At 43.0% G+C, this 13,827-nt stretch overlaps 1 protein-coding gene across 3 annotated transcripts in view; it reads left to right on the forward strand.

Annotated features, from left to right (window-relative positions):
* Positions 1–13,827, forward strand: part of ALG9 (ALG9 alpha-1,2-mannosyltransferase) — a 66,076-nt gene that overhangs the window by 466 nt on the left and 51,783 nt on the right. The window contains exons 1-6 of one of the 3 annotated variants that reach the window (XM_084782082.1): positions 43–656; positions 798–933; positions 3,426–3,560; positions 5,889–5,959; positions 7,737–7,825; positions 12,903–13,038. In XM_084782082.1, coding sequence (XP_084638208.1) covers positions 580–656; positions 798–933; positions 3,426–3,560; positions 5,889–5,959; positions 7,737–7,825; positions 12,903–13,038 — 644 coding nt within the window. In that variant the 5' untranslated portion in view covers positions 43–579. Of the gene's footprint in view, positions 1–42; positions 657–797; positions 934–3,425; positions 3,561–5,888; positions 5,960–7,736; positions 7,826–12,902; positions 13,039–13,827 lie in introns of those variants that run through there. The other 2 variants (XM_084782081.1, XM_084782080.1) reach the window with 2 other exon arrangements.

Raw genomic sequence — 13,827 nt, forward strand, 5'->3', positions numbered from 1 at the left:
GGCTCTGCTTCCCACGGTGGCTCCACTTCCCGCCCGGGCTCTGTCCCCCACGGTGGCTGCTTCCCGCCCCGCCGGGGCTCTGTCCCCTGCCCGGGCTGTGTTCCCCAGGGTGCCTTTGCTCCCCGCCTGGGGTCTCCGCCACAAGCTGGGGCTCTAACTCCTGCCGGTCGTGGGAGCGAGTTTGCAGCGATCCTCGCCCCTGCTTCACTGGAGCGAGGGTGTGTCAAGCTTCTGGTTCAGGCCCATGAGAGCTGCAGGCTTCGTGCTGGTCGAGTTAGCAGAGCCTCTGTGGCAGCTGTTGGCAGGGGAGTATGCCTTTTACACCCGAGGCTCACGGCAGTGCCTTTATTTCCCAGAAGCTCGTATTTGCTATTTTTCTCTCCTCACCGCGCTGGGCCACCAGCCCCTTGCATTCATCAAACTTTAAGCCTGTATAGCCTGTGGATTAGGTCTGCATTAAAGGGACTTGTCAGCATTTGGGGTCAGAGGAGGTGTGCATCTGCACTTTGTGTTGGACCTCCATTCATTTGAAGGAGGAAATAGATTAAACTTGTGGCAAGAAATGACCTTAAGGAAGAAATGGAGAGTGAGAGCATTAGGTGGCTCGAGGTGAAACAGGCCAAGGTGTGTACCTTAAAGGCAGGAGGAAATGGAAGGTGTGTTTGAAAACCCAACTCCTTATTCATTCTGCGCAAACGCGACAAGCTGTTCCTTCTTTTAGGTGGATGGCTTTATTGCATTGCTCTCCAGCAGGACCTTCCCGATACATTAATGGTTTTGCTTTGCCTTCCGGGCAGGTCTGGAAATAAAGCAGGGCAAGTCTGGGCCCCAGAAGGATCCACGGCTTTCAAGTGTCTGCTCTCAGCGAGGTTGTGCGCTGCCCTTCTGAGCAACATCTCCGACTGCGATGAGACCTTCAACTACTGGGAGCCAGTAGGTGATCTCATTAGACGATTTAGTTTTCCCAGCCCTTATCGATCTAGCCCAAGGTTTTGGGCATGCGAGGCAAGCGCATGTGTCCCTAGTTCCTAGGTCTGGGGTTTGGTCCTTGATCCTGATTTGGTACTTGGGACTAATTAACAAACATAAAGTGTAAATGAAAAAGACTGACATATATCGCTTTCACCTTTGTGTCCTAAAAGCTGTTGATTTGTGGTTGGAGAGATGGCTCAGTGGTTAAGAGTACTTACTGCTCAATCATGAGGATTATAGTTCAAATGCCAGCAGCTCCAAAACATGACAGCCTAGTATGGTACACACGCCATTAATCACAGCATACTGGAGGTAAAGGCTGTGAGATCTCTTATGAATTCCAGGCCAGCCTGGTCTAGATACTGAGTAGTTGAAGGACAGCCAGGGTTACATAGAGATACTGTGTCTCAAAAAAGTATCTGATGCTCCGTTCTGATCTCTACAGCACACACATGTAGCATACACTCATGCAAATATCCACACATAAGTAAGAAAGGTCTTACGCCCAAATTGTTGATTACTATTGAAGTCTATGACCTTTAGCTGGCATACACAAAGGTGAAACGTATAATTATCTTTTAAATGGTTCTATAAGTCTAAGTAATACTTGTGGATGTAGGATTTAAAGGTAACAATTACTCCAAAACTTGAGGAGAATAATTAGGCATTTTCCTCAGGTCCAAATCCCACTAGAGGGAAGCTACATTTTTCCAACTTTTTTTTTTTTAACAAGAGTGTTTGTTTTAATGATTTATTTATTTTATGCACATTGGTGTTTTGTCTGCATGCATGTCTACATGAGGGTTATGGATCCCTGGAACTGGGGTTACAGACAGTTGTGAGCTGGTATGTGGGTGCTGGGAATTGAACTCAGGTCCTCTGCAAGAGCAGCCATTGCTCTTAACTGCTGAACCATCTTTCCAGTCCCCGTTCTATCAACTTTTTAAGTTTATTTCTTCAGATGTTTGCCAAAACAGTTTTAGGTCAGCTTGACACAGCAAGAGTCATTAGAAAAGGAGGGAGCCTCAATTGAGGACATGCCTCCATAAGGCCTGACTGTAGGCAAACCTGTAGGGCATTTTCTTGATTAGTGATCTCTATGAGAGAGCCCATCCCATTGTGGGTGGTGCCGTTCCTGGCCTGATGGTCCTGAATTCTATAAGAAAGCAGGCAGAGCAAGCTATGGGGAGCAAGCCAGCAAGCCGCACCCCTCCAAGGCCTCTGCATCAGCTCCTGCCTCCAGGTTCCTGCCCTGCTTGAGTTCCTGCCTTCACTGCTTTAGCTGGGGAAGTCTCATATGGAGCTGTGAGTTTCCCTCTATTGGTTTGTCTTGTCCAACTTTAGTGTCGTAGTTTTGTTTTAGTTTATTATATTCTATTTTGTTGTTTGTGTTTTTGTTTTTAATGAATGAATGAATGAATGAATGAATGAATGAAAACCTAGCCACTGGGGTAAAGGTTAAAACTGACCTGTCATTTATACCTGCTGAGAAAGGGAAAGTCAGTTTTCTCCAATAGAGTGACACTGAGTGTATCAACCCCTCCAGGGCAGGACTCATGTTGGGGAGTGACTGACCAATAATTGGTCTCTACAGTTTGTGTGTCTGTTTTATTTGGTTACAGTTTGAAGTTTGGGTTTTTTATTTATTTTTTCTCCTCTTTGGATGTGTCTTTATTTTGTTTTCTTGGTTTTGTTGTTGTCTTGGGCCTTTGCTTCTTTTTTTAGAAAGAACTTAAAAAGTGGGGAGAGAATATGACCAAAATATATTTGAATTTGAAAATTGTTTTAAATAATGAAAAATACAATGATAAGAAAGAAGAAATGGGGGCCGGAGAGACGGCTTAGCGGTTAAGAGCACTGAATGTTCTTCTAGAGGTCCTGAGTTCAATTCCCAGCAACCACATGGTGGCTCACAACCATCTATAATGTGATCTGATGCCCTCTTCAGCACTGTATACATAATAATAAATAAATAAATCTTAAAAAAAAAAAAAGAGAAAATAAACCCTTTCCTCCCCAAGTTACTTTGGGTCATGGTGTTTCATCACAGCAAGAGTAGCCTTAGCTGGGACAGTAGAGCTACTAATTGTGCACTTTGGATGCTGTTTCTTGAGTTATACATTTGTGTGGTTTTTGGTGATTTTTCTATTACAGAAAGTTGGGAAGAAAAGTTATCCGATCACATTTTGTATCAGCAAACATGCATTGTGTGTGCAATTTAAGGAAAAATAAAAGAATTACGGTTTTTCTGTTTTCATTAAACACTATTTTACAAAAATAAATATAGTAAAATTTTAGCTTAGTTTAAAAATATGAGGCAATTTGTTTCTTTTCTTACGCATTAGTTACGAGTGGTAATTCTCAACAATTTCAACAAAGGATCTTCTTCATCTGTAGCCCCTCAAGAGGGGCTTTGCGAGTGTAACCCTGAACGCACCTGTCTCTGCTTTCAGACACACTACCTCATCTATGGGAAGGGGTTTCAGACGTGGGAATATTCCCCGGTGTATGCCATCCGCTCCTATGCTTACCTGCTGCTGCATGCCTGGCCAGCTGCATTTCATGCGCGGATCCTGCAGACTAATAAGGTAAGGGCAGGCTCACCTGACAGCAGTGCCATCGATCATGAGGTAAGGCTGGGAGCAGCTTTGAAAAGAGAGCAAAGACCTGTAGACAGTTAAGAGGGTGATTTCTTTTTCTCTTTTCTTTCAGATAGTGTCATGTCATATTTTGTAGACTATGCTGGAACTTTTGGTTTTTGGTTTTTTGTTTGTTTGTTTGTTTTTTGAGACAGGGTTTCTCTATGTTATCTTGGTTGTCCTGGACTCACTTTGTAGATCAGGCTGGTCTTGAACTCACAGCGATCCTCCTGCCTCTGCCTCCCGAGTGCTGGGATTAAAGCCGTGCACCACCATGCCCGGCTTATGCTGGAACTTTTGAACTCAAGTACTTTTTCCCACAGTTCCTAAGTTACTGTGTCTGGAGGCCATCAGGCCCAACTGTTGTTTGTTTTTCTTCTAAGTTGTGTGTGTATGGTCATGTGAGTGTGTGAGCCACACAGAGGTCAGAGGACAATCTTTTTGGATTCGGTTCTGTCCTTCTACTGTAGGTGCCTCGGATCAAACACCAGTTGTGAGGCTTGAGCAGTGAGCACTTTTTAACCCGCCGAGCCGGCTCACTGCCCCTCTGCTCTTAAGGACCGTTTATGTGTTCATCACTGCACAGAGACTGATAGAGCAGCTTTTATTTAGTATAGACTATGGTAGCGATGGAGCAGTGACCAAGTTGAGTCTGTCGTCTTGCGAATTACAGTTGTCTGGGGAAGAGTGGGAGAAAAGTGCAGTGCATGATGGGATAGCATATCAAGAGGATCTAATTTAAGTAGAGTGTTCAAGAGTTAACTGAAACTTGACCCTGCTTTGGGTAAAAATGCTTGACATCATGTATGAAGTTTTTTCTGAATTTGTTTTGCTTGGACTTCATTAAGTTACTTGAATATCTAGGCTTAAGCCTTCTGCCAAATTTGGGAAGAGGTGTGTGTGTGTGTGTGTGTGTGTGTGTGTGTGTGTGTGTGTGTGTCTGTCTGTCTGTCTGTCTGTCTGTCTGTCTGAGCACATGTGCCTGTGCACAAGTGCAGAGACCAGAGGAAATGTCGGGTATCCCCTATTCTACACCTTATACCCTTGACACAGGGTGTCTCACTACACCTGAAGTTCTCCATTGTCCCTAGGAGATGGTTAGTGAGCTCCTAGGAGCTGCCTGTCTCTGCCTCCGGATGTGAGGTACAAAAATACATGGCTGTCCACACCTGGCTTTCACATGGGTGGCATGTTTGAGTCCATGGCTTCTTGCTTGTATAGCATGCACTCATAGTTGTGCAGTCATGCCTGTAGCCCCAAATCAGGGAAGTTAGTCAAGGGGCTGAGGGGTGGCTCAGTGAGTTTAAGAGCATTGGATGCTCTTCCGGAGGACCTGCATTCAAGACCATCTCTAACTGCAGTTCCAGGGGATCTGATGCCCTCTTCTGGTTTCCTTGGGCACTGCATGGAAGGGTGCACAGATACACATGCAGGCGAAACACTCAGAAATACATAAAATTTAAAAAGTAAGTCTTAAAACCTAGTCAATATAACTCTTCTAGTTATATTTGTATTAAACGTAGGCCATTATAGAATTGATTAACCCGTATTAGACACTTAGGAGCTAGGAGTTAAAACATCTCAATCCCAGTAGCTGTCACATCTCCTCTTCCCATTGTGTGTCTTTCTAGCCTTTCATATTGATGTAGTTCCATAGCTGTAATGCTAGTTATTTTATAAATAATCAGTATTTAAAGCATAGTGGCTGTTTGGCAGGTGCTGTCTAGTTGGGCGAGGCAGCTTATATGCACAGTCTTAGCACTTGGGAGGCTGAGAGAAGAGGATCGTTACAGGTTTGACGTTGTCGTGGGATCCACAGTGAGTTCCAGCATAGCCTGAGCTACAGTGTGAGACCCTGGCTTAGAAGGGGAGCGGGAGGGAGAAGGAGAGGACGTGGTGAGTGAGCAGCAAATGAGCAACATATCAAGGTGTTTCCCATCTTTGCTACCCTGAGTGTTGACGTTTGTTCAGTATTCTCTCTGACATAGATATGGCATGAATAGTTGTATATTTATTTATAATTGGATATTTTGTAGTCTTTACTAAATAATGCTGCAATAGGTGTTTTTAATGCCTGGAGGCTCCTACCTCTCTTACAGTAAAAGTAGGTACACCGAGTCTGGGGATTTGAAAATTTGTGTGATTCTCAATAAATACGGCTTTTCAGGATATTGTACCGGTTCACAGTACAGTTCACTGACCACAAATGAGGCCTTTCATCCTCACCAGCGGTGGCCCCTTGTTAACCTCTGTTTTTTCACTCTGGGTTTCTTTCAGATTCTTGTTTTCTACTTTTTGAGATGTCTCCTGGCTTTTGTGAGCTGTATTTGTGAACTTTACTTTTATAAGTGAGTATCTGCATTCAGAAGTACTGGGCCCTCTAGTGCGGTGATCTGACAGCTCAGGCAGCTGCCCCTCTGCCTGGGCCCTGTAGCTGGCAGCTCACACAGCTGCCCCTCTGCCTGGGCTCTATAGTAGCTGGCAGCTCACACAGCTGTCCCTCTGCCTGGGCTCTATAGTAGCTGACAGCTCACACAGCTGCCCCTCTGCCTCCTGGTGTGCTGGCTGAAGGGTACACAACATGTCTGAAAAGCAACTGAGGAAGAGGCTTGATTCTGTTCGCCTTGGCAGATGCTGATGTTTGCAGTACGTGCCTCACTGGTCCAGCAGGATTTAGTGGGGCCTTAGTTTTGGCTCTAAGTGGAGGATTGGTTCACTTTTTCCCTAGAGTGAGCTCATGGGAGACTGTTCCTAGTGTTTGCACTCAGTACAGTGCCTCAGACCAAGTAGCTCTCAGTTGATTGCCTATTAATGATTCCATTAAGCATTTAAGTATTCTAACAATAAAATAGCTGCCCATTTAAAATGTAACACCTAAAAAATTTAATAGTGCCTTGATATATTAAAAGACACTCAGACCTAGGGCTTGAGAAATGGCTCCACAGTTAAGAGCACTAGCTGCTCTTTGAGAGGTCCTGGGTTCAATTCCCAGCACCCTCCAGTAAAAATAGAACTCATAGGGAAGTGTCCCATGCCTGGTGTTGGTATTTTCATTTAATAATCCATGTCTTTTGGGAACAGCATTGTCTGCTCATGCAGGATACCTCTGTTAAATCCTTATTTAAAAAAAAAAAAAAGGAATGATATATTTTGATTAGCTGGCAGAGTAGTAGGCTTCCATAGAGTTTTTCATACATTTTTAGTTCTCCCTGCCTCTTCCATTTTTGAGACAGGATTTCTTTGTGTAGCCTTGGCTGTAGACCAGGCTGGCCTCAAACTCAGAGATCCTCCAACCTCTGCCTCCCCGAGTGCTCGGATCACAGGCATGCACGCCTCATCTTCTTCATCTCCCCTCCCCCCCACGGCTTAAATCTTTAAGCACTTGTATTATCCCTCTCTGCTTTTGTTTCGGTTTCATTTTTTGAGACAGGGTTTCTCTGTGTAGCCCTGGCTGTCCTGGACTCACTTTGTAGACCAGGCTGGCCTTGAACTCACAGAGATCTGCCTGCCTCTGCCTCCAGAGTGCTGGGATTAAAGGTGTGCGCCACCACCGCCCTGCCATCCCCCCTCTGCTTTTATATCATCTGTGTTGAGAACGACCACTTACTGAACAGTTTCGTGCTAGGCACTTTACTAAGTGTTTTTTCAGCATTAACCCTCACATAAACTGTATGTAGGGGTGGTTGCTGTTCTTGTCCTACAGATGTGGTGTCTTGCAGATTACAGAGCTAGCCACTGCTGGTAAATGGCAGGGCCAGAATTTGAAACTGCCCGAACCTGAGGTTGGTTATTTCTCACCATATCATGCTGTTTCCCTATATACTTTTAACTATGGAGCTCTTCTTAAAGAAGAAGCTTTTCTTCTGTGCCAAGAGTAAGAAGCTGTCTGTTAGGCACATGAAGTTCCTAATGAGTTTCCTCTGAAGTAAGGACCTTTGTTTTTCTGTGCCAGGCGTAAGAGGCCTGAGTTTCTGGTACACATGGAATTTCTAATGACTCTAGACAGTTCTATATTTGACATTAGCTCTTCAGTGTCATTTCTCACACAGGCCTCCATTTCTTCTTTGCTTTTCAGTGTCCGTCTCTTCGTGTCCACAGTATTCATGACCTTTATCTTTCTTCCAGGGCTGTGTGCAAGAAATTTGGGCTGCATGTGAGTCGAATGATGCTGGCCTTCTTGGTGCTCAGCACTGGAATGTTCTGTTCATCATCTGGTAAGTAAAGGGACAGGCAAGCGGGTAGCAGGCTTACCTTGCTGTATTGTATTGCTGAAAGGACGCATTTGTCCCACCAGCTTCTATTTTCATAAGTATTTGGCAAGTTGTCACTATGTGCATTATCTTCCTTTTTTTTTTCTTTTTACTTATTTAATCACTTTATAGCCTGATCCCAGCCCTTCCCTCTCTTTCTGCTCCCATCCTCACGTGCCCCTCCCTTATTCCCCCCAAGAGTAGGCCCCCCCCTGAGGGGTACCAACTCACCCTGGCACTTGAAGTCATAGCAGGACTAAGCACATTCTCTCCCGCTGAGGCCTGACAATGCAGCTCAGCTAGGGGACAGGCATCTAGAGGCAGGCATCAGAGCCCCTGCTCCCACTGTTAGGGACCTGCATGTTGACTACACTGCACATCTGCTGCATATGTGTAGGGGTCTGCATTATCTTTCTTTTTTAATTTTTATTTATTTATTTTATTTTATTTATTTATTTTAGTTTTTCGAGACAGGGTTTCTCTGTGTAGCTTTGGCTGTCCTGGACTCACTTTGTAGACCAGGCTGGCCTCAAACTCACACGATCCACCTGCCTCTGCCTCCCAAGTACTGGGATTAAAGGCGTGCGCCACCACCACCCCGCTTAATTTTTTTATTAAATATTTTTTACATATACATTTATATTATTACACATATCTACAACAAACTGCCTACAGCAAGAAGTGTCTTGAAACAATCAGGAATTACATATATGTTATATTCATAGTGTTTTGGCTATTTGTATTTGGCAGCCTTGAAGAAAACATCTTTCCTATTTGGTGAGTCTAAAATTCTGAATGTAAATCAATATCTATCATATCTTGTCATTATCAACTTAAAACATCTATCTAGACTTAAAAACATCTTAACCTCTAAACAACTAAGCTTAATTGTAAAACTAAACTATCTGGTCTTCAGCCCCGTCAGAGACTTGAGAAGGAGTAAAATTAAATACCTGAGTAAACAGGGCATGCAGGTTAGCAGCTTCCCAAATGAGAAGATGACAGAGACAGTTTGCTACCTGAACAGTCTCCCAAAACTCTCTATAACGTTGGAGTATCATCTTCAGCCTTCTGGCCCAATATATCTGACAGACATATTTGTGAGGCAGGAACTATTGAAGACTTGCTTAGCTTGTCTTGCCAGAGTTTGGCCACTGACCCTGCCTGCATCCAGGTTTGTCCATTTTTAGGCAGAATTCTGTCTGTGGTAGAAACCCAGTGGCTAATTTGCCACATTTGAAGCCATCGCCATGTAATGCTAGGCTTACGTCCAGTCCTTTGAAAGTGCTGTCGTAGGCTGTTTAGGATAAGTAAGTTATACAAGTTAATTGTTAGTTGATCAAATCATGGTCATATCAATTACTAGTCTATTTTTATCACAAGAATATATATCCTAGGTGTAACAGATATGCTTCTATAGAAAGATAATATAAAATAGGTAAAGTCTTAAACCTCAGAGACCTACAGAGTATGGCATTTAAAGATGTTTTTATTGTTTCAAAGATACATTTACAATGAGACAGATTAACTCCTGGCAACACCCAGCCTACCTCAAAGAAGATAATGAGCACCACATTATCTTCTTAACCCGGACTGATTGATTTAGGATCCTTTCAGTTCTGTTTACTGACCGCTCACTTCCTTTCTTGGCCACTAGAGGGAAGAACATAGTTTTGTTTGGTGTTGTTTTCTGCCTGTTATTTGCATCTCTTGTGAGTGACACTTGAGGCATTAAGTTGAGTAGATTCACTGATCTACTTTTTGTTCTATCTTCCCTGTACATTTCCATATTCCCCCTTCTTTCTTTTCAACCACCTTCTCCAAATGTCAGTGTCCATCCAGGATGCTGTGAGGAATGCATCCTGTCAGGTCTGATCCAATGTCAGTGCCTGGTTCTTTTGTTCTGAAAGCATAGAATTTCTCACAAGCATTATACAGTCCTAAAATTATAAGTGTATAAAAGGTGTGTGTGATGCATGGAACAATTAAGGCTGATTTCTGCTCTTTGTATGAGCAGGAAAAGAAGACATCTGTAAATCTTCATTCATGCCATATGAAGAATGGCATCTAATAGTAATTCATAGGGGTTCTGTAGCCAACAAGAAGCACTGTCTGTGCCTAGACATTCATGACCCAGCCCGTCTCAGAGCTATTCCCATATAGTGGGATTAGCAATATAAGTTACCTGCTTGTTCTGCAGTTTGAATTCTTCACATCCTGATTATAGCCCCCTCCCTCATCCTCAGTTGTCACTCATAACATATTTTTAATTCACTGATATAGAATTTTGTATATAGATGCAAAAAAGTTCTAGATACAGTGGTATGGAATTCAAATGTAAGATTATTCTTCACAAACATTATATATATATATATATATATATATATATATATATATATATATATATATATATTTCTACTCTGAGTTATTATACCCATATAACTCAATTATAATACAAGGTTTACTTCCAACGCTTTGAAGTGCTATCAAGCTGTTGAGGAGAAATAAGTTATACAAATTAAATGTTAGTATATTAAATCATAATCATGTCAATTGCTAGTCTATTTTTATCACAAAAATATACATCAGATAGATATGACTCTATAGAAAGACAAGGTCTTCAAAAGCACCAGAGACATGCAGAATATAGCATTTAAAAGGTTTTTATTACTTTAAAGATTCATTGACAATGAGACAGGTTAACTCCTGGCAACACCCAGCCTACCTCAAAGAAGATGATGAGCATCAAAGAACCTCCTTATGGAGATGGCTTCAAATGTAGCAAAGTAGCCACTGGGCAAAATGTCCTCATTTCTACCACAGACAGAATTCTGCCTTAAAAAAGGGCAAGCTTGGATGTAGGCAGAGTTGACGGCCAAACTCTGCCAAGACAGAGTAAGCAAGTCCTCAGTAGTTCCTGCTTCATAAATATGTCTGTCAGATATAATGGGCCAGAAGGCTAAAGATGATGCTCCCAGCATAAGAAAGAGTTTTGGGTGACTTTTCAGGTAGAAAACTGTCTCTCTCATTTTTTCATTTGGAAAGCTACTAACCTGCACTCCCGGCATACTCAGCTAATCAAGTTTACTCCTTCTCAAGCCTCTGAGGGAGTTGAAGACCAGGTACTTAGTTTTACAATGAAGCTTAGTTGTTCAGGGGTTAAGATGTTTTTAGGTCTAGATAGGTGTTCTAAGTTGATAATGACAATATGTGATGGAGATTGAGTTACATTCAGAAACTTAGATGCACCAAGATAGGAAAGACGTCTTTTTCAAGGCTGTCAAGTACAAATAGCCAAAACACTAAGAATGTAACATTTATATTAAAAAAAAAAAAAAAAAAGAGGTTGCATCTGTTGGGTATTTGGTCATTTGTTTGTTTATTTTTGGTTATTTGAGACAGTTTCTCTGTGTAACAGCCCTGGCTGCCATGGAAATCTCTTTGTAGATCATGCTGGCCTCAAACTCACTGAGATCCACCTATTTCTGCCTCCTGAGTGCTGGGGTTAAAGGCGTGCGCCACTGCGCCTGGCAGGCTTTTACTTTTACAGTTAGCTTCTAGATACTAGACTAAAAAGTTGATGTAAGGCTGGTAGCTCTCCAGCTGCGCTGTCTGTGAACACTTAGGTTGTGTGGACTAAGCTAAGGCAGACTGCTGCAGAAAATAGGTTATTCTCAAGTCTCCAGAAAGATTATCCTGCTAAGTATAATTATTTCAACTTTGGTTTATGCATATATAATGAAGAATCTAGTATGTACAGTAAATACATAAAAATAGTACCTTGTACAAAGTTACATGGTTAGCGTTTTCTTCACTGGACATATCAAACTGAATGTTGTTCTACAGGGACCTCTGAGCTCCACCCCAGACCAGCTTTGAGATCTGCCATAATAAACGTATGCTTCATCAAGACTAGATGAGCCCTCAGATCTTTCTGCTCTTTTGTACTCTGCGTTGGCGGTTGGAGTTGACATCAGTATTGTTTAGCATCTGTCTGTGAAAGATGCATCTCGCGTGCATTATATTTCACTCTCTTTGTTAATCCAGAAGCAGATTTGTATGTGTGGGGAGCTTCCTTTGAGTTACTAGTTTTACGACGTCATGAGTTCAGAGGTTTTGCTGTAGAGCCTTTGAAGCAGACCCTTGTGGGTGTCTGGAATCTCGGTGCCCTAGTCACTGTAGTTCTTGTTAGAGTCACTGGTGTTTCTGCTCCAGGAATGGGCCTTCTGAAGCATAGGAAGCCACGTTTTTGTTTAGAGTTGTTAGTATTTTGCTATTGTTGCAAAGGCCCTGAGTGTGTTCAGACAATTGCGTACATGACAAGGTTATGGTAGGTGTAATAATTAAGGGCCTATGCCAAGGCCGGAATATAGCTGTGAGCCTTGAGAGGGCTTCCTGGAATCCTTGTGGGGGATAGCTGTGGACCAGGATGTCTTAGCGCACGCCGGAACCAGCATGTCATCTGCAAAGGCTCCAAGTCTTTTGACTCATGTTCCTTGCATGGAAATAAGTCTACGGTTCCTGGGAAAACTGGATTTTTGTAAGCTTTACATCTAGGTGTGGGCCAGAAAAGGACTGGCCTGGATAGTATTATGCAATTTAGGGCGTTGTGTGTACTTGAAAAACAGGTGTGAGAAACTGAAAATCAGTGCATTTTGTTGTTTGAAAAACAAGGCTGTCTGAATGCCCATTTCCCCCTCTCACTCCCTCTCTTTGTATATTTCTTTCTACACAGGATCTCATGTGGCCTCAGACTTGTACAGCTGAGGACACCGTTGACCTTCTGAGGGCTGGGATTATAGGTGTGCACCACCATGCCCAGTTTTTTCGTAGTCCTTAGAATTGAACCCAGGGCCTTGTGTTTTTGAGGCAAGCACTCTTATCATCTGGGCCATATCTCCAGCCTTTCTGCTTGTTCCTAAGAGGGTGTTCTTCTAAAAGATGTTCATAACTATTGGCATTTCGCAGTGCAGGCGAAGTTTTAAAACTCAGCATCTAACCTCAGTCTTGTTTCCTTCCTCTCATTTCTTTCCTCTTGCAGCATTCCTTCCTAGCAGCTTCTGCATGTACACGACGTTGATCGCCATGACTGGCTGGTATATGGACAAGACGCCCATTGCTGTGCTGGGAGTGGCAGCCGGGGCTATTGTAGGGTGGCCATTCAGTGCAGCCCTGGGGTAAGAAACCAGCATCATTTCTCTGCCTGCATATCACTGGGCGTCACTAGGTCAACCCTAAGGTCGGAGCGGATGCAGATTGCCCAGGCCGCACTTGAAGTTAAAGAAATCTGGTTGGTTGGCCAAGACTCTGGGGAACAAAACTATATTGTTCTTATTATTTATTCGTGTGACCTGTTCTAGTGGGATAATGACTACTAAGCTTTTGCTGATTGTGAGGCATCAGTAGCCTTAGGGAACTGTCCACAGATTTTTATTTCTAAATTCTACAACTCTACAAGAAAATACAAATTAGTATTATAAGTTAGAATATAGACACTAAGATTTGGGTAATTTCTCTTAAATATTATGCTTGCTTTTAAAAAATATTTGTTTTTAATGTACATTTGGTGTTTGGCCTACATGAATGTCTGTGTGAGGGAGTCGGGTCCACTGGAACTTGAGCTACGGTTGTGAGCTGCCATGTGGGTGCTGGGAACTGAACCTGGGTGCTCCGGAAGAGCAGCCAGTGCTTCTAACCACTGAGCCATCTCTCCAGCCCCCATAGGATGCTTGCCTTTTGGAATGCTTTAGTAGCATATATTAATTATACATACCGGGGTTCACTGTGGCATTTTCATATGTGTATGCACTGCGTTTCAGTCCTATCTCCTGTGTTGAACTCTGTCCCTCTCCTTCTCTTGCTCATTTCCTTTCTCTCTTTTAAAGCTTGCTGATGTTTTCTCTCACTGCTCCATTCTGCGCTGTGCATCTTCCTTGTCACCCATGATTGAAATGTTTCCTTTTGTC

Source organism: Acomys minous, assembly GCF_964271855.1.
Source record: "Acomys minous genome assembly, chromosome: 5".
NCBI classification, from domain to species: Eukaryota; Metazoa; Chordata; class Mammalia; order Rodentia; family Muridae; genus Acomys; species Acomys minous.